We start from the raw sequence: 21,390 nt of genomic DNA on the forward strand, positions 1-21,390 counted from the left end.
CGTCCTTTTTCATCAAAATCTTTGTTTTTGGGAAACACTTCAGATTTAACAAAAAGGCTTTTTTCTTTTATGACAAACATTTTATCAAAAAGTTTATCACCAGCTCTCGCACGTTGGTAATGAAGTGAGGATCAGGAGGATGGGGTTATACTTGTGGTCTCCTTCCCTCTCGCAGATTGGTGGCTGTAAGGTATTAGCAAAAAGAAAAGGAGTACTTGTGGCACCTTAGAGACTAACCAATTTATATGAGCATAAGCTTTCGTGAGCTACACTCACTTCATCGGATGCATTAGATACCTTGAGCAGGGTTTCCAAAGTAGCCTCAGGGTGCATCTCACTGGGTGTGTGTGTGTGTGTTCTCATTATGTTAGCCGACACATGGTAACAAATTTGAGGTAAACTAGTGAAAACAAGACAGTTTGTAGTTTGAATATGAGTTAACAGATAAAAGTAAACCCTCGGCTCGCTCCTACTCTTCACCTCAATCTCCTGGCACTTATGAGAATAACCAACTGCCTTCTCTTTTTGCTAGGATTTTACCACATGCGAGCTTACACCTGGGAAGAACATACCCTTTATCATTGACTTGTCTACCCTGAAAATATTGCAGCGGCACAGCACTGTACTCCGCTTCCCCAAGAGGCAGTAACTGGGTTGGCAGGAGAATTCTTCCGTCAACCTAGCGCTGTCCACGCCTGAGATTAGGTTGGTTTAGCTCCGTCGCTCACAGATGTGGATTTTTCAAACCCCTGAGCGACGTAGTTGGACCAGCCTAATTTCCTAGTGAAGACATGGCCTCAGTGAAGACAAGGCCTAGGGGACTTAGGCACACAACTCCCATTGCATGTCAATGGAATTTAGCTGCCAAACTCCCTCCTTGGACAATCGCAGTCCTGGTTCCTTGGTTACTTGAATAATATTGATTTAGTACTCATTTGTTCCCTAAATAAATGTTTATCCTCCTCTGCCCTTTCTGAGAGAGTGATGTTCACAAGAGCATGCAGCGCTTAGGGTGACCAAATAGCAAGTATAAAAAATCGGGGCGGGGGTGGGGAGTAATAGGTGCCTATATAAGAAAAAGCTCCTAAAATTGGGACTGTCCGTATAAAATCGGGGTATCCGATCATCCTACCATCGCTAGTAAGGGGGAAGGAGGTAGCTGAGTTCCCTTAAGCAAGAATTTCTCCTGGCCCTCTCCAATCCAATGAAATTCTTTCTTTGCTTTCTAAATTTCCATCAGGATGAGTGTCCTCTGCCATGGAAAACCCACTTGCCTTGGTATGGGGTAGAGAGAGGTGCTTTTTGATTGAGCTGTGTTTAGTAGGGCAGGGGGAGGGAGAAGGGGGAGGGGAGGAGGGATCTAATTTGGCCTTGGAGACCATCATTTACTGAGAAATCTTCTCTATACAGCAATGACCAGGGTTCCCTTCTGACATGCACCGTCCCAGCCAATAACTCTGTTGTGGCTAGGGGTATTGGGTTCTGAGGTGGCACAATTCAGGAGTTCACTTGGTATACTGTGGTACATAGGGAGCAGGGGGACGATTCTTTCTTACACAATAAACTGATCAAACTGGAGTTATTCAGCAGCCTGCCCTGGCTATTGCTCAGTGGGATCCTTGTACCTACACATCCGGAATCTGTTTAAATGTTTTCCTTTGTTCCTCCCCTGCGTACAGTTTCCTGGTATTTCCTTCCGCCTAAAACAACAAGGCAGGACATTCCTAGCCTGCAACTTTGTTGCTAATTTCACATGCAAGCCGCTCAGTGTCTCTCTTCAGGTTGTGCTGTCATTTTATCCAAGAAGAAAGCTGCCCGGAAAGGGTGGCGCTTGCGATCAGGTCATCAGTGTTTACTGCAGGTTATCGGCAACTCTTGTATGCCTGAAAAGCAGTTAGCAGCGTGGAGAGCCTTCCTCAGAGCAGAGACTCAGAAGCCACTTGATTCTGCCCTTTTGAAATGTTCTTTAGCCAGAAAAGGGAGAGTTGTTTTTTTAAAAAACATTTGCTTGGAAAATTAATGAGAGGAAATGTGCGAGAGAGGCTGATCTGAAAGGTTAGCTGGCAACTCTGGCTGCTGGCTCTGTTCTGTTTCCACTCTCTCATTCAAGTTCAATGCAGAGTGACTCCTCTTCTGCTACAGCCTTCCTTACAATATCGGGAGCCACAGCTTCACTTGGAGTGAGACTGCAGAGTGCCACAGCCAGAGGTAAAATTTAAGGTTTCGGAAATATGAAGTGGGCATTTCAGGGAAGTATCACTTAGAGCAATTACAGGCTTCTAGTTCGGCTACCTCTGCCTGTCTTATCGCTAACAATGAGATTAGAGATAGCTGTTCGGGGATTGAGCGCCTTATTTACCTTTCAAAACCCCCCATCTTGCTTCCCAAGGTTAGGAAGCTGGAAGAGAACCCTGTCTGTTCCGTGACACTTGCTTGTGAGTGGTACATTTTTGGGAGCGTTAGCAATTTAAATGCCGAAAACAATATCCCAGTCAATCAAATCTTCATTTGCCTGCAAGTGAGAGGTGCTGAATCAGGGAGCTCTGGAGAGTAAAGTCCTGTCTTTATTCATCGCACAGGCAATAGAGAGCCTGCACTGCTTACTCTGAAGTGGGGGAAACCACAGCTAAGACCCAAAGAAATTCAGTCCGTGGTTTCTAAGGCCTTGTGTCAGCATAACTGTGCCAGTGCAGAGCCCTGGTGTAGATGCCTGGCATTGGTAGAAACTCTGGTTTACATGACTACACCTCACCCCTACACTGCCTTAGCACAAGTTACAATTCACACCAATACAGCAGGCCTATGCTAGGGGCACTGCACTGATTTAACTGCATTGGTTGTAGCCAAACACCCTGAGTAGCAAAGACTTAACACTGCCGACTAATGGAGCAGGCAATTTTAATATAGACTGCGAAATGAACTCTTTCTCCTGAGAGTGATTGAATAAACCAAAGCCTGAAATACTAAGCTGGAGACGAGCACATCTTGCACTGGGAAAGTGTGATATGACTGGCTGCTGCAATCGTCCCGTCCTCGGATTTGTAGGGATGGAGAATTATGCATTTTGGGCCATTTCTCCAAACTGATCTACTGTTCCATTCCTAGCCATTTAGATTGCTACAGTATTGGGCAGTATCGAATCTCCTAAGATGTGCTTTGAATTAGCCCATTAGCCATTCACATAATCATTTAGACAACTTGAAAATGTTTCATCTTTCCAAATCCCAGCTCTGGTTTGGAAACAGCATTGGTCTAGTGGGTAAAGGAGCAAACTAAAGGGGTAGGACACCAGGGTTTTATCCCCCTTTCTATCACTGATTTGTGCAACCCTGGAAAGTTATTCTCTGTACCTTTGTTTCCCCCTCTGTAAAATGGGATAAGGATACTTGTCCCAACTTTGCAAAGGCCAAATAAAGGCCTTTGTGAAATGCAAAAACCTTCTGTGCTGGAGCCATCAGAAGAGTTATTCCCAACCACTGCAAAGTGCACTTTAGGCTTTGCTACTAGTGCCCTAGGGCTCCCTCTTGCCATCTTGGTGATGTGCCTCTGTGCTGGATCTCAGTGCACCTCTGTTTCTGCCTTTTCTTCCCCGTGAGCGCTCTCTGCTCTATCCCACAGTAAGTCCTGGGCTGCTCCAAATGGCTTGAGCCCACACTGCTGAATGGGAGGTGTTTAGACAATGGATGGTACAGCCAGAGTCTTAGCCTGGTAAATTAACAGGAACGTTCAAAAAGAGGGTGAAACCCACTTTGGAATGGTTTCAGAGTAGGAGCCGTGTTAGTCTGTATCCGCAAAAAGAAAAGGAGGACTTGTGGCACCTTAGAGACTAACAGACCTTGCTTGCCGAGGCGGACCCTTCCAACTCTGCTGTGTCACAGCCCTTAACCATTAGCATTGGTTGGGACTTCACTTCCAGCATCACTTCGTTGCCAGTTAGTATGTGGGTTATGTGCATTGACACTTGCAACTGAATTACAGTGCTCATTTCAGAGTCATTTTGCTGGATCCTGCAGGCTGTTTGCCTTGGTGTCTTTGACAGATGTTGGTGCTGGCCCCTTTCCCAAAACAATGTGTAAAGGAATAATGGGGAGGTGGTTCTCTTAAAATCCCAGCGGTCAAGTATAGATGTGATTCCCTCCCAAGATATCGCCTGGTGAATTATTTGCTAATACAGTTAGATCTTCCTCTTGAAATCTGCCTTCCTAAGTCCTTATGTCGCCGTCATTCCCATAGGATCTGAGAGCCCCTCATAATTATTACTGGATGTTATCCTCACGACACTCCTGTGCAGTGGGGAAGTATCACCCCTGGTTTGCCGATTGGGAACTGAGGCATGGAATAAGTGATTTACCCAAGGAGTCTTTGGCAGAGCTGGGATGTGAGCACCGATCTCCTGAGTCCCAGTGCAGTTTAGTGCCCTACCCAATATACCTTCCTCCCTTGCCATCCGGATCGATTGTTTATTCCCTGGTGGATCTGGACAATACCTGAAGGGTTACAGCTCTCAGACACCTCTTCTTTTATACCCCAAATTACCTCCAGCCACCACAAACATGGTGTTCCTGTTTGTTGCTCTTGTGGAGCAATTTGCATCAGAAATGTGGCGTGATGACACTGAGGATTTTGTGGAAGATTATGATTGTCTTAAAGCACTAAATCCTGCATTGTGTATTTGACCCGTTCTGGTGGTCCTTTTAGCCCGAAGCGTGGCTTAAAGTATCAGGTTTGAAATACTTACTCCCTGGCACAACAGGTGCAATCAGATCCCAGTGTGGCTGACTCAGCTCTTCATCCTTCCATGGAAGCTACATTGATTTGCATGCAGTTTGCTGCACAGCCTTGTCTGCACTAGAATTTTTGGGTTAAAATTTCCAGCTGTTCAGCTCTACCAATAATACCCGCAGCAGGACAGGTGCTGCAAGCCACAGCAGCCAGAGTTCTAACCACCATACCAGCTAAACCTGCTCTGAGCATGGCTAGATGACACTGATTAAAAACCCAGTAGCTAATTTATGCCTTTGTCCCACCATCATCAGAGAAGTATTTGCCTTTTGGAGAAGAGCTTAAAAACTATATTCTGTCTGACTATATAAAGAACATATGGTTCTTTTCATGAAAGGAGACTTTTCCCCTCGTATCACTGGCCAGAATTTCCCTCCTTCCCCCATCCTGTATGCCAGTCCTGTTTCCTTCTGTTCCCAGGTAGAAGTGTAGCCTTGTGACTAAGGCACTGGGCTAGGACTCAGGAGATCTGGCTTCAATTCCTGACTGCCCCAGGCTCCCTATGTGTCCATGGACAAGCCACATAATCTCTCTGGGGAAGATTTGCAAAAGGCAGTTAGATGCAAGTCAAAGTCAGTGGGAATGGGTGCTTTTGAAACGCTCCCTCTTTGTGCCTCATGTCACCATCTGTGAAATAGAAATGATGCTTCTTTTTTCCTGCCCTAGGATGTGTCTATTTCGATTGCAAGCTCTTTGCAGCAGGGACTTGCAATGGAGCCTCTGCAAGCTACCAGGGCATGAGTAATGGTGCCAGAAGGTGTGGCATGTGTGTAGAACTTTGAGACCCTTAGGCATAAAAGGCACTATAGAAGTATAAGGACTCATCTAGTCTCATTTTTAAGGGTCTGTGTCCCACCCTTGGGCTCAAGTGGCTGAGGAAGGGGATGAATGGTCAGGATAGAGCAGAGAAAATAATTTAGATGGGGGGGGGGGAATCGAAAGGCTTTTTAAAAAAAAAAAAATCCCTCTGCTTCTCTGTGCAGTCCCGGAAGGGTGGATGAAACACGCTCTGCTGTAAGCCTGCATCACGCAGACAACACTTTCCCAAGGCAAGCCGCCTGTTTCCTAAGGAAATCCCAGCCTTACGGTTCCTAATTCCGCTTGACAGCTGACTAAGTGTATGTGTTAGGGAAGTGGGGGAAGGGATGTCAGAATGGCTCCAGCTCCACCCCACTGTTGTCCCCCAGGCCCAGACTAGACTCCCGTCAGCTTTGAAATGGTCTTGTTGTCAAGAGTCTGGAGGGAGGGAGTGTTGATGAGGTGTGGAATGATCTCTGCAGCTCAAGGAGAGGGAGAAGGATGAGGAGTTAGGGCTGCTAGGGCGAGGGGAGATCAGGCTGCAGCATCTCTCCCTTTTTGGGAGGCCAGTGCACGTGATCGATACAGCCAGCCGCCGTTCCTTCTGCTGGAGTGACAGATGGGCACTGCGGAGCCCTCCTCACTCACTGTCTATGACGCTCAGGGTACGTCTACGCTGCAAAACCAAAACCCCTGTGGCAGCGACTCTGAGTGTGGGTCAACTGACTCAGGCTCGTGCTATAGTGTTAAAAATAGCAGTGTAGATGCTCCTGGTCGGGCATGAGGATACCCCTCCCCCCTTGCTGGGTTTCAGAGCTCAAGCGGGGATGTCTACACTGCTGTTTTTAGCACTGTAGCATCAGCCCTGCAAGCCTGGCTCCTTTGACCCTGACTCTGAGACTAGCTGCCATGGGGTGGGGGTGGGGGGCAGGTTTTGTTTTTACAGTGTAGACATACCCTGAGGTTCCCAAGAGCCTCTGGGCATGTCTACACTAGAAGCTGTGGGGGAGTGATTCCCAGTTCAAGGAGACGTACTTGCGCTAGCTTTGACCAGCTAAAGTGCTAAAAATAGAGTGTAGCCCCGGCAGCATGACCAGTGGGAGGGGCAAGCTGCCCCGTAGATGTACCCCTCCTAGACCCTAGGCACATATTTGGGGCAGCTAGCCTCTTCTCATGCCACCACAGCTATGCTCTATTTTTAGCACGCTAGCTTGATCAGAGCTAGCATGGGTATGTCTCCAGGAGCTGGGAATGACCCCGCCCAGCTCAAAAGGCAGACATACCCCTTGACACTTGAAACTTGGACTTCTAGTTACTTTGGACAATGTTACCCCCATCATCTCACTGCAGCTTCACCACTGCACAAAGGGAAGGAGCGAGGGCTCTCGAGTTGCCCCTTCTTACTCCAATGCCCCTGTGGTTAGCATCTGACAGCTTATCCCCTTTGCAGTCCCTCCTTAGAACCTACCTCTGCTGGGATCACTCCTGTCTGGTACTGGGTGGGGGGCTTCTGCTTTTCTGTACAGCTGTACTCACTCTACTGCTGCCTCAGCCTCCCAGTCTGCACCCCCATTTGTCTGTTGCTTCCTGTCTGACACTCAAACTGTAAACTCTCTGGGCAGAGTAGTCGGTGGCTCTGTCTGCGGCACATGTAGACATAGGCCCATTGGCTTTGCTCTGGCTAGCTCCAGCAGCAGGAGCAGTGAAGCTACAGCACCATGGACTTTGGCACAGGCTAGCTGCCGAAGAACCTAGGGTCTCAGTGGAGTTGGACAGGCTGAGCTTCACTGCTGTTCATATCCGTGCTAACTCGGGAATGGCTACACAAGCCGTAAGTGCACTTCCGATTGTAGTGCAAACATACCCTTTCTTACGTCTCTGACCAGTACCTTCACCGGAGGGGTACAGAGCCTTGACTAGGGTTTCTAGGCTCTATCATCATGCAGTTAATTAATACTGATGAGCCAGAAGTGCTGAGGTGCCAAGACAGGCTGTTGCCATAGTACTTTGGGCAAGCCAAGAATCCTGGAAGCCTGGCGTGAACTGCCCTGCTTAGCAGACTCAAGTGGTTTGGAAAATTAAGATAAACTTCAGAGAAGCATCTGAATTTCCGGGGGGGGGGGGGGGGCTCATCTGAATCCAATCCACGTCCTGAGCCTGGTGAGGCTGGTGTGTCACTAGGGCATGCCATGTGGCATGCTACTGTTGATTCACTCGTCAGTTATTCATGCAGCCAAACACACCCTGTTCCAGCAGGAGCGACCCTACTGCTCCCTTCTCACAGCTACTCATATGACAGCTGTAGCTGCAGAGCAGAAGTCTCTTTCACTTGTCCACGGCCAATGAGAGCTTTGGAAGCACAGGATAAGTGGAAGTCCTGAACACACTCTGCCCACCAGTCTGAGCAGCTGATGACCGGCATTCAGATCAAAAGGAGACAAAGGAAGGAAAGTCAGTGTGGGGGGAGTTGCATGGTTCCTCTCAGCTCCTGTCTGTCGGAGCAATTCAGTCACTGCCCTGCTGACACTAAAGAGCCAAGACTGACCTCAGTCAGGTTGAGTCTCAGCCTGAGGGGAGGAGGAGGAGAAAAGCTCAGTGCAGCTGAGCACTTCGCTGCTGGGAGAATTACAACCAGCTCTCATCTAGTATGATCATCTAGGTACAGAGAGGGGCTGGGAGCCAGGACTGCTAGGTTCTGTTCCTGGCTCTGCCACAATCTGACTGTGTGGCCTTGGTCAAGTCACTTAACTTCTCTGTGCTTCAGGTTCCCTGCTGGTAAAATGGGGATAGTACAAGTTTTCTTCATAATGGGTTTGAAACTTAACGAGAGGTGTACAGGTGGGCTGGAGAAAGGCAAAGTTTTTTTCAGTTTCCCATTTTCAGTTTCCCATTCCATGAGGGTGGAAGGAAGGGGAGTGGGCCAAATTCAGAAGGATGAGAAGAGGCAGCTCGTGCCATTTCTAGAAAGCAGAGGGGTAGGAGAGGAGAATGGCTGAGATCCTAAATTGTCATGCCCCTTTTAGCAGCAAGTGGACATTTGCTTGTGCCAGCCCAGGTTCTGTGCTCTTGGCCCCTGCCTATCCCAGCAGCGGTATCTAGCCTTGGCAAAGAGGCATCTGCTCCTTCCTCTGTGCAGAAGGTGACCAATCCCGCTGATGCAAGGGAGGGTTCTCTGTGCCCTTTCCTTGCTGAGATAGAGGTGGTTTGGGGAGCTCTCACTTCCTAACAGCTTTGGTTGGCTGGTTTTCAAGGGAGAATGGAAATCATGGTGTCCTCTCTGTAGCTCCTTTCTGCTTTTGAACTTCCCCATCTAGTTGCCCCAGGATGGAATCCTGAGTACACCTTTCCCCATCCCTCTGGAGTCTCTCTCCCTTCCTCCCACTACCCTTCCTTCAATTTACCCCTCAGCCAGCGGGGCAGGGCAAAACACCAGTGCCACCGCCTGAATACTGCAGTGATGAGGCAGCTTCAGGGTGGATACTACCTTGCAAAGTGTTACCTCTTTCCCAGACTCTGCTTCCTCACAGGTCCTGTTGATCACAGGTGCTATTCAGACTGGAGTTTCTCAAGTGCATGCTTTAGGGCAGGGCTGATCTTGGGGTGTGTGTGCTTTTGTGGACTTTCCAGTAACCTCAGCAACTCAAGGTCTGATGTTCTAGACACACGGCTAGTAGCTCTGCAGGACCAGGATAGCTGCAGGTGGCCATCCAAATACATGGGATCTTGCTGTGATCTGGCTCTTCTGGCTTGTTGCCTGGATTTTGTCCATGAATCACAAGGTAGAGTAACTGCATTATCTCTTGCCACTTGCATTTTATAAAGACACAAAATCAAGTGTGGAAGCCTCCACATTTTGTTGCTGCTTCCCAAAAAGTGCCCTGGAAATGAAGGCTCTCCTATCGCCTGCCTCTTCCCTTGATCCCACTCCCATGTGAATACTCTTCCCAGCCAGCTCTTTTCCCTGATGCCATGGGAATTTTTTGCACTGAGCTGATGACTGCAACACTTTTAATGGTATTGGTAACGAGAAGGGGAATTTTAGGGACTATAACTGCTTTCTCCAAATAGGCATCTTCCATATAAGGTCCTTTGCTTTCTTTCATGTCTCACCCAAACAGATTTTGGCCAGAGCTCTTTGATTGGAGGCAGGCCTTCAGCTATGTGTCTATATAGATGAAAGAAGATCTTTGTCATTTCATGGGATGCTGTATTTATGACCTCCACCCATAGTGTCCAGCGTACACAGGCAGTTTACTATGTAGTGGATGTTTTGAACAAGACGTTGCACCTCAAAGTCCTGTCTACTCTGAATAGGCTTTAGAGATCCCAGGGTTCATTTCACAAGTGTAGGGAGTTTGTGCAAATCTCCTAGGTCAATATTTGTTCACCCAGCTACCATACCCCTCCACCCCAGAAGCAGGTGGCTGCATTTCAGTGGTGGTTGAAGTAATCCTTGGAAAAGCTGCTTAGGGATCCTTCAGGCTGAAAGGCAGCAGGGTACATAGACCTCTGCAGGGGTGAGAGGCAGAGAGGAGGCACCGTTATAAGCATGGAAAGCTTTGTTGTATAAATGCAAGTTGTACTTGTCTGCATGAAACTTTAACCTTCATCGTTAATTTAAATTATACAAGATTTATAGGTAAAAAACACCTTTTACTTATCCCTCACCGACAGTCATACACCCAGTAGAAAAAGTCCCTTCAGCCGAGATTTAGATTGATGGTTGGGTGCATGAACTGTGGAATCTTTGTCCCAGGGCTGAGGTTGGTTATCCCCTCCTGCACTCAGTGAAAGCATAGTGCGGAGCACATTATAAACAGCTAAACCACATAACAAATTAATGCACAGAGGCAGAATCAAGTGGCAAAACATGGAGCTTGACCAGTTTTCCAATAAGTTAGGAACCTGCTTAATGCTGGCTGTTCTTAGAGATGTCCTTGCTTTATCTCAAGGTCTGTATAACTAAAAAGCCTCTCTTGAATTGTATCTACAGGGCACTCTGGATTTAATCTTTTGCTTTGTGTGTGTGTTTCCCCCCCCCCCCCCCTCCAGAACCATGTGAAGAACCTCGAAAGGGACACATACAGGGAGCTTAGAAGTTCACCCTCCCCTTTCCCTTCTCCCCTGCCCCAGGATGGATCAGAGGAAGAACTGGCCTCGGATGCTGGACGCCGGTGGCTGGTCAGCAGCTGTGGTTTTTCTCTTTTTGGTCTCATTTTCCCGGAACGCAGCCAGTACTGCCCTGTTCAACACCTTCCACACAGAGAACCGCGACTGGACTTTCAACCACCTGACCGTCCACCAGGGCACTGGGGCAGTCTACATTGGAGCCATCAACTGGGTTTACAAGCTCTCGAGCAACTTGACCATCCTGGTGGCTCACCAGACAGGCCCAGAGGAGGACAACAAGTCCTGCTACCCACCCCTCATTGTCCAGCCTTGCAGTGAGTTCCTCACCCTCACCAACAATGTTAACAAGCTGTTGATCATCGACTACTCAGAGAACCGGTTGCTGGCCTGTGGGAGCCTCTACCAGGGCATCTGCAAGCTGCTGCGGCTGGACGACCTCTTTATCCTGGTGGAGCCGTCCCACAAGAAGGAGCACTACCTCTCTAGCGTCAACAAGACTGGCACCATGTACGGGGTGATCGTGCGCTCTGACGGCGAGGACGGCAAGCTCTTCATCGGCACGGCGGTGGACGGCAAGCAGGATTACTTCCCCACCCTCTCTAGCCGCAAGCTGCCACGGGACCCGGAGTCATCAGCCATGTTGGATTATGAGCTCCACAGTGACTTTGTCTCATCGCTCATCAAGATCCCCTCGGACACGCTGGCCCTGGTCTCACACTTCGACATCTTCTATATCTACGGGTTTGCCAGCAGCAACTTCGTCTACTTCCTGACCGTGCAACCGGAGACCCCCGAGGGAGTCTCCATCAATTCGGCCAACGACCTCTTCTACACGTCCCGCATTGTCCGCCTCTGTAAGAATGACCCCAAGTTCCACTCCTACGTCTCGCTGCCCTTTGGCTGCATCAAGGGGGATGTGGAGTACCGCCTCCTGCAAGCAGCTTATCTCTCCAAGCCAGGGGACGTGCTGGCCAACGCCCTCAACATCACAGCCCAGGATGACATTCTTTTTGCCATCTTCTCCAAGGGGCAGAAGCAGTATCACCAGCCTCCTGATGACTCGGCTCTTTGCGTTTTCCCCATCCGCACCATCAACACCCAGATCAAGGAGCGCCTGCAGTCCTGTTACCAGGGGGAAGGCAACTTGGAGCTCAACTGGCTGCTGGGGAAGGATGTCCAGTGCACCAAAGCAGTAAGGATGGTTGCAGTACATTGCCACTATTGCTCTGGAGAAATCTATCCCACTTCACATCATTTGTATAGGGAAGAATGGTCTTGGGGTGGAGACATTGGACTGGAATTTGGGAGACCTGGATTCAATTCCTGGCCCTGCAACAGACGCCCTGAGTAAGCTTAGGGAACTTACTTGATCTTTCTGTGCCTCAGTTTCCCCAAATACCAAACAGGGATGATAATCCTTCTTATTTCAGATTGTGAGAATTAAATCCTTAATGTTGTCAGATGATTATGGTGCTAAAGGCCACAGAAGCAGCTAGGTAGACAGATTAAAAAGTCACAGCTTGTTAGAAGCATTCTGCTATTTCCAGCTGCCCATTCCAATTCCAGAATCCGACTAACCCAAAGCCTCTCTCTCCCAGCCTGCAGCAGGAGAGTATAGTGTAAACCAAACTAACCAGGTGAATGCAAATGGAAGTTGCGCACACTGTGCTTTTACTTTGCTAGTTCCAAACTTGATTGACATACCGTACAGATTCCATTTGACCCACCTAAGACCCTGGAAACTCCTTTCACCATAACATATTCAGTTTGGCTTCCAACTCTCTGGTATCAAGAAAAAATGTGAGCTAAATGAGGACAGAGAGGGAATTTTGGGGTGACAGGTGAGTAGATAGTGCAGAGGATGGCCATGAGACAGTGAGCTTTTCACATCTAGCCTGCTGAAGTTAATGCAGCCAGTAGTGACTCAGAGGCATTTGGTAGCTATTCAGTGGGAGATGAGTTGGTGAATTGCAATCCCAATCCTAGTTGGTAGATGTCCACATTGCAAACTGCACTATTTAGCATTAATTCCGTATTGGGCAGGCTCAGCGAAGTGATCAATTAGCAATACTTAGCTATCATACAGTCTTTCATTTCATTGGTCTCAGAGTGTTTTATAAGCATCCTTATCCCCATTTTACAGAGGGTAAACTGAGGCAGAGTGAGGGGACACAGAAAGTAGGTGGCAGAGTTGGGAATATAGGCTAGGGCTCTTGACTCCCAGTCCAATTCTCTATCTGCTAGACCAGTGGTTTTCAACCTGGGGGCCTGCAAACTATGGGTACGTCTTCACGACCTGCCAGATCGGTGGGTAGTGATTGATATATCGGGGATCGATTTATCACATCTTGTCAAGACGTGATAAATTGATCCCCGAATCGACGCCTGTTACTCCACCTCGGCAGGAGGAGTAAGCGGAGCCGACGGGGGAGCCGCTGCGCTAATAGCGTAGCTGAAGTTGCGTATCTTAGTTCAAACCGCCCCCCCCCCCCGCCTCCAGTGTAGCCCAGGCCTATGTCTAAGGGATCCATGAAGCATTGTCATGTTTTCAACCTCTGGTCTGTGGGCCCCTGGGGGTCCACAGATTATGTCTAAGATTTCCAAAGGAGAAATCTCCATTCAAAAATTTTTAGGGGTCCTCCAAATGAAAAAAGGTTGAAAACACTGTGCTAGACCGTGCTCTATTGAAAGGAGAACATAGGTACGAAACACCCCTTTAGCTCAGATTGGGGCATTCAAAAGATTGGGCAGGGTTGGCAAGGAGTATGGAAACTCTCCATTGCCAGGATCCATTCCACTGTCCCTCTTAAGAACAGCCAGTCTGGCTGGCACCTTGCACAGCATCATGTTCACTTGGGGAATGTAACGAGGAGATCCGGAGTATTAAATCTGTCATGAGGTCAGGCTGTTAGTACAGGAGGGAGGTGGCTGCTTCCCTAAAGAAATGAGTAGCTGAGAGGAGGAAATGGCAGCTTCCGTTCTCTGATCATAGGGCAGAGGGAGAAAGCAGACACCTGCACTTCCTGTGGCTGGTGTTTCTGAACCCAACCCGCCCACTGCAGGCTCATTGCCAGCATAAGGCAATCGCTGGCCCCAGCCACGTGAATCTCTGCTGACCCGTCTGCGTGACACTGGGTCATTTCGGGAAGTGGGACGGGGGGAGGAGAGAACCGTGGCTTCCTTTTATGAATGGATTTGACAGTCCACTGCAGTGTGAGCAAGGCTGCTGGAGCACATCCTTGGGCCAGCGGGGTGGATTAGGGACATGTTCCCTGTATGGCTGTGTGAGTGAAGCTGGTTCAGTTTTCTTTCCTCGTCCTTTGCTCCTGAGGTCAGCCATGCTGTGGAAACTGCATGCTCAGTTCTTGGGGTTTGGGATGGGGAGGAAGAAATGGCTTGTGCTGCTGTGCGGTGACCTCTCTGGTTAATGCAGAAGAAGCTTTGAATGATCTTCAGTGCAAGTCTCTGGTCAATCTTCCTTCCCTGACATAGGCCCTAGAAAAGGCAGCTGGTCTGATTTTTTTTCAGAGATGCTAAGCACCTGAAAGCTCACGTTTCTTGACTGCAGGCGTTCAGGACTTCCAGAAATCAGACCAATGCTATTTAGAGGGGGTAAAAACAGTGGAGGAGAGGGAGACAGCTTCAGTATGGGACATGAATGCACCAGGACAGAATATGCGGGAGAGGATTTGGATCTGAGAGGGGAGAGAATCAAGAGAGCTAATGGAAACCATTTCCCCTATGGTTTTCTGTCAGTGACATTGTGGGGATTCTCGTCAGTTCTGTCCATGAAGGTTTTCTTGGCAGCTACCGTGTGATACACCCGCTGTGGCCTGTACCCATGCCAGCCACACAGCTGCTTGGCCTAGATTACAAAAATAAGGAGAGATATTCATTAGGTCGTGCTGGGGAGAGTGGCTGACCCTAGCTCCCAGGGAGATCAACCAGCCGTACATGAGCAGGGGGTTGTTGTGAACACCCAGCTATTGTGTGGGGAAGTTCGGTGCACTCGCCCCATGGTTAGGACTGTGCGTTCAGTTCTGCATGAGCCTGAGTGCTTGGATTAGCACTTCACCTTCACCTCTCGCTCACCCTTGCCCAATGCTTTCTCTTTTCCAGCCAGTCCCGATAGATGACAACTTTTGCGGGCTGGACATTAACCAGCCGCTGGGAGGCTCCACACCAGTGGAGGGGGTGACCCTCTTCACCGCCAGCCGTGACCGGATGACCTCGGTCGCTTCATACGTCTACAACGGCTACAGCGTGGTGTTTGTGGGGACCAAGAGTGGCAAGCTGAAGAAGGTAAGGCTGCTTCTGTGACTCCAGAGAGCCAGGATCAGTGACTCCTCCCTTTCCCCAGGAACACTGATCTGCCAGGCTGTCACCACCTTTGTACTTCTCCTGAGATCTCTTTCTCAGTTGCCAGTTATGAGGCAGTATGAGATTAAGTCCGAGGCTTTGAGTTAGGAAGGTACATGAAGCAAGTGGGTATGTGAGGCAAACTCTCCTGCATCTGTCCTGGTGCTGGGGCACCATTTAACGTAGTTTCAGAGTAGCAGCGTGTTAGTCTGTCTTTGCAAAAAGAAAAGGAGTACTTGTGGCACCTTAGAGACTAACCAATTTATTTGAGCATAAGCTTTTGTGAGGTACAGCTCACTTCATCGGATGCATACTTTTTATTTAATGTAGTCTCACTCAGAACCCAGAGTCGCCAGGCATTGGAATGATACAGAGCTTAGTGGCAAGTCAAATGTTAAGGTATGTGGAAAATGTCCTTTTAGGTCCTTGAAGAGAAGTAAATTAGTCAGACAAGGCAACATCTTCTCATTGCACCAAGCTTTGGGACTCAAAAATCCCTCCAAGCCAATACAAAGTGGAATGCAGCTGAGATCTTGTCAGGCACCTAGCTTAGCTCTGTTTCCAATTATCCATAGTTGAATGGAATGGCTAATATTGGCCTTAGCAGTGCACTGGCTGTTGCATACTCTATGCCTCCCACCGGTATATTGTTGTTTGCAGTGTTGTTGTATCTGTACTGGTACCAGGGTATTAAAGAGACAAGGCACGTGAGGTAATAACGTTATTGGACCAATTTATGTTGGAATGGGCCACCCAAATAGCCCAAGATTGGGCCTGATCTGTTTTTGCCGAGACCCAAAATCAGATGCTCAACAGAATACCGAAACAGCGGGGGATGCTTATTCTTCGGTATTAAGCTTGTGCGAGTTCATAACCGTAAAACCGTGATGTGTGCAATTGTGCAAGTGGTTGTGCACAGAATCGTCAAGCGCTGCCTGAGAGAGAAACAAAACGAGGATTGTCCTGGGTGTGCCATAGATGCCTCCGGCCAGAGGCATCACAACTGCGTGTACTGGTCTTTAAATGATGTGAACTGTAAAATTAAAGAAATTAGAGGTAGTTTATATATGGAGAGTGTGTTGGGATACGCATTGTAGTGCCTCTGTTTAACCCAGAAACATTTAGCTCTAAGGGCAGAATGGGTGGACAAAGTAACCGACGCCGAGGACCCAAATAGCATGTTAGATGAAATCATCAAACCGACAGATAAATGTTTAATGCGAAATGTTGAACATCTTCTTCGTTCAGGAAATTACAAAACCTTGCTTAAAAAAACCCCCCTCTAACAATTAGAGCATGTTTAGCCACCCTTTATAGTTGTTACCATGTGCTTACTAAACAGGCTTTGCCTTAGTAAATTCCCTTTTTAAACCTAGCTTTATAGTTTTCAATATTATTTAATGTTTTAAAATGCTCTTTTCTTAACATACCCTGATACTTAATAATTTAATTGTGTTTTTCTTAACCTGCCTTTATAGTTTTTACCATGTGCATTCCTAAACAGGCTCTGCCTTAGTAAATTCTCTTTTCTGGCCATGTGTGTTCTTTTTAAACCTAGTTTTCAGTATTATTGAATATTTTAAATGCTCTTTTCTTAACCTACCCTGATAGTTAATGCACCTTTTACATTTATTTCAAAATTTTCTATTCTTTAATAACATGCCAAACTAGGCCTTTAAAATCATCTCTCCCCACTCAACCCCACCAAATAATCTTTCTTTCCTTTTGACCCTCTAAACCTTACCCAAACTTCCTTTTTTTATCTTTAAATTCTCTCACTCTATTCTTTCGACCTTTTGCTCTAAATGTATCAAAGCAGAAGCACACAATACTCCCCCTATTCAAACTTAAATAAAAAAATTCAAAATGACCGACGGCGCCAAACTACAACGCCAACGGAAACGGGGATGAAGGGCGGGACATAAGCCCTAAATGGGGCATGGAAACTTGTCAAAAAATACATGGTGATGAATACTATCGAGGTTTATACTACTTAGGGTATCATTAAGCAGTTACAATTCATACTCAATGGTGATCACATCCTGAAAGAAATCTTTTTCAAACCATGCCTCAACCTTGCCAACCTCCTCCAAAGCAAACTCCCCACAGACCAGAACCCACCAATTCAAAGCTGCACCAGACCCTGCCCTAATAGATGCAAAACCTGCAGATATATCTCCATTCCTACGATGATTAATACCCCCCACAACACGTTTTTTCAAGGTCCATGGGTTCTACACATGCCTATTACAACATGTGGTGAACCTAATCCAGTGCACTAGATACTCCAATAATAACTAAATGGGTGGAATGAGACAATCATTACGCTCTTGAATGAACTCACACAGGAAATGGCTAAAAGACAAAAACACCAAACCAATCACTCCATATGTGACCTCTCAGTCCTCACCCTCAAAGGAAATCTGCACAACACCTTCAAAAGACAAGCCTGAGGGAGCTTAAATTCATAACTTTGTTAGATACTAAAAACCAAGGACCCATTAAAGATAGTGGGTTATTGCTGGCTATCACCAGCAGGAGAGTGAATTTGTGTGGGGGGGTGGAGGGTGAGAAAACCTGGATTTGTGCTGGAAATGGCCCACCTGATGATCACTTTAGATAAGCTATTACCAGCAGGACAGTGGGGTGGGAGGAGGTATTGTTTCATGATTTCTGTGTGTATATAAAGTCTGCTGCAGTTTCCACGGCATGCATCCGATGAAGTGAGCTGTAGCTCACGAAAGCTCATGATCAAATAAATTGGTTATTCTCTAAGGTGCCACAAGTACTCCTTTTCTTTTTTTTTTTTTAAGTTTCAAGAAGCTCAAAGATGAAATTAAACACTCTGTGTTCAACTCCAAACTATGCTTTGTAATTATTATTTTCTTTTTTGGTACAGCTGAAAGACCAAAACCATCAGTTACTCACACAGCCCTGCTCCTCCTGGGTGCCCTGCTTCGGTGGTGATAAAATTGCAGATTTATGGGTCTTGAAGAGAGATGAATGAGTTAACTTGGCTGCCTTTGGGAAACGAAGCCTCAGGGCAAAGTCATATTGCTTCTCTGTGCTGTAGTCTTGCCTCTCACCTCCCACCCTTCACACAGACCTCTGGGTGATTGATCGGCTGTGCAAGATAAAATTCTTTCCTGTTTGCATCACAAAAGCAGGGCTAGTTGCCCAAGGCAAAGAAATACCCAGTCTTCCTTCTCCCTCAAAGGAGCAGGAAGACTTGCTGTGGTAAACTTACGATTCTGTGATTGAACTGGCCTTTTTCCTCCTCTCTGCTTCCTCTCAAACGCTCCTTTTGAAGATCAGGTTGTAGAGCCCAGGCTAAGCCTGATACAATGCTGATAAAATGCGTTAATCCAGTTCTTCCTGCTGAATGATGCCTAGATTGGTGCTGGTGATCTTGTTCAGGGCAGGTCTACGCTTAAAGTGCTGCAGGGGCGCAGCTGTAGCTCTTCAGTGAAGACTCTACTGCGCGGATAGGAGAGCTTTGCCCCTCGGTGTACTTACTCCACCTCCGTGAGAGGTGGTAGCTATGCCTACAGGAGAAGCCCTCCTGTGGACAGAGCACTGTCCACGCCGGGGGTAGGTCAGTATCACTGCGTCGCTCGGGGATGTAGATTTTTCACATCCCTGAGTGACGTAGTTATAGCGACATAAATTGATCGTACGGACCTGGCCTCAGATGTCAGTGCTTTAAAAACACAATGGAAAGAGACCTGTGGATGTATAACAACAGGGATCTTTCTCCTCCTAACTCCTAGTCTGATATTTTGTTGGCCCACAATCGGATGCCACTTCAGTCCTGCACAGCACAATTGTTTTATCTCCTGATAGTTCAGGGCTAGTGAATATCACCCCTCACTCAAATATATTAGAAGGTAAAAATACAACGTTCTGCTGTTATGTTGTTAGTTGTTTTTATTTATATTTCACTAGCCCTAGGAACCCCAGTCATGGATCAAGGCCATGGGACTAGGTGCTGTACAGATACGTAAGACAGTCTTTACCCTAGCGAGCTGAGCCTATATGACATACAGGACATGTCAGGAGGAAAGAACAGGTGGGAAAGGAAGAAGGATTGAGGTAACAAAATGAGCAGAACTGAACAGAAAAACAGAAGTCACAGCTCATCATTTGACTAAGCAATGCCAGGCGGGAGTGACTGGTAGGCATCATAGCAGGGTTTATCCACTTATTGGTAGCCTTACATGACCTCAACACAGCCTTTAAATCTGTGGGCCTGATTTTGTGCAGTAAAGTTATTTTTGGATGCAAAATCAGAGATTGTTTATCCAAATCCAACCTCAAGTCAGATGCTCAGCATGACTGACAGATTTTTCAGGTCAACGGAAGGTAGAAACTCCTTTTGGGGTGAGGTCTAAATATAGCCTCTGAATGTCTGTTCCTCGTAGCACCAGGGAAAGAGAGACGGGGAAAGATTGTTATTTCTGGTGTCCGTAAACAGCAGGGAGTGTCTCCCTTCCCTATCCAGGAAGATACACGGGCAAGCACATACTATGGCTGGATGTCTGCATTTTTTAATGGAATCAATTCGTTAATATTTGTTCATTGCTGTGTAAGTGCTGAACAGCAGTACATTGATTGTAGCTTTGGCTGCTGACAAGATGCACTGGCAGCTCTTGCCCATCCATTTGGGGCACTTTCTGTTCCACTGCACCCCAGCTCAGACGCAGTGATGCTCTCACAGAGCTCCCGCTAGTTCTGTGACAGCAGCTGTATGGCAGAATCACTAGAACAGGCCCCTCAGACAGCACATGGCAAACACGCGTGTTGTTTCGTTCCCAGCCAGCCAGGTAAAGGAGGGCATGTATGTACCGTGCATAGTGTTTACTGAGTTTGGCGGGTGGGGGAGGGCCTCATTTAAAGGCAGTTAAAGCAAACAGCTTGTGCCTGCATGTTGGGTATTTAATGTATTGAGCAGGATCACATCCCATTAATTATGTAGGATTACAGAAGGAGTGTTCTTTCTGGCACGGTTTAATCCCTCATGCCATTTGTACAGTGGAGACCTTTTAAACAACTTCCCTTTTGATGCAGAATCAATCTATCCCCGTTTATCGGTTTTGCTCCATTAGTGGGAAGTGGCTGAGGGCAAGGGGGAGTTTCAAGATTTACTTGTTGTTCAGGACAATGGCAAACAGGTGCTGAGAGAATTGAGAGTTTGGTCCAAGCCTTTCATGGTATCTGCCAAGCATCTTTATTTAACGTTTCTCAGCACTATCGCAGGTTGATTAGACCCGTGCCTCCTGTTTCAATTCAATGGAGTTATTACGCATCCCCACCCTCACTAGGCGAGGGGTGGAACATAGCTTCTCTGTAATTTGCAGACCTACCCAAGCAGGACACCTTCAGCAATACACAGGAAGCAACACATGATCCAAGAACCCTTGATTTTAAGCCTCCTATGCATGGGAAGTAGGAGGCAACTCTCTCCTGAACTCAAGGCCAGTTTTAATGGGGACACTGAGTGGACACATTCCCCCATGACTAGCTCTGACATTTTTATTCATGCTTATTTTTCCCTACCCGTATTTCATCATTTCTTTGTTCGTTGGGCAGGAAGCCTGAAAGCATAGCTTCCTATCCTCTCCTTGAACACCCTCTGACAACATCTCCAGTGCAGTTCCATGAAGTAGCTAACAGGAGATGGTAAAAGGATGGCGTGGCCTGAGTTCCTGACCCTCCCCTAGAATCTCTGCTCTGCACTTGTCTTGGACTTTGCAGCCCAATGCGCTTGCTGCACCCACACTGTTCCCTTTACAGAAACTGCTGCTCAAGTTCCTTGTCCTTTTATCCCCATGTGGCTCACCACCAGTGGGATCCCTCTCACAGACTTTAAGGCCAGAAGAGACAATCATGATCATCTAGTCTGACCTCCTGCCTATTGTGGGCCACAGAACCTCGCCCGCCCACTCCTGTAATAGCCCCATAACCTCAGGCTGAGTTACCGAAGTTGTAGAGTTCTAACTAAGGGATTGTCTACATTATCCACTAGATCAACAGGCGGCGATCGATCCAGTGGGGGTCGATTTATCATGTCTAGTCTAGATGTGATAAATCGACTACCGAGCGCTCTCCCATCAACTCCGGTACTCCGCGGGGGGAAGAGGCGCAGGCAGAGTCGACAGGAGAGCATCAGCCGTCGACTTACCGCAGTAAGACACTGCGGTGAGTAGATCTAAGTACGTCGACTTCCGCTACGTTATTCACGTAGCTGAAGTTGCGTAACTTAGATCAATCCCTCCCCTTAGTGTAGACTAGACCTAAATGTGTAACACTGCTGAAGTCCAG

At 47.5% G+C, this 21,390-nt stretch overlaps 1 protein-coding gene across 7 annotated transcripts in view; it reads left to right on the forward strand.

Moving 5' to 3' along the window:
- The window catches only part of PLXNA2 (plexin A2), a 320,304-nt gene that overhangs the window by 28,312 nt on the left and 270,602 nt on the right, over window positions 1–21,390 (forward strand). For 6 of the 7 annotated variants that reach the window (XR_012155790.1, XR_012155791.1, XM_073319578.1 and 3 more), the window contains exons 2-3: window positions 10,633–11,902; window positions 14,830–15,012. Coding sequence is in view for 5 of the 7 variants with exons in the window: in XM_073319578.1 (XP_073175679.1) it covers window positions 10,715–11,902; window positions 14,830–15,012 (1,371 nt within the window). In the remaining 2 variants the exon portion in view is untranslated. Of the gene's footprint in view, window positions 1–10,632; window positions 11,903–14,829; window positions 15,013–17,968; window positions 18,441–21,390 lie in introns of those variants that run through there. The other variant, XM_073319579.1, reaches the window with a different exon arrangement.

The sequence above is a fragment of the Lepidochelys kempii genome, chromosome 21 (genome assembly GCF_965140265.1).
Source record: "Lepidochelys kempii isolate rLepKem1 chromosome 21, rLepKem1.hap2, whole genome shotgun sequence".
NCBI classification, from domain to species: Eukaryota; Metazoa; Chordata; order Testudines; family Cheloniidae; genus Lepidochelys; species Lepidochelys kempii.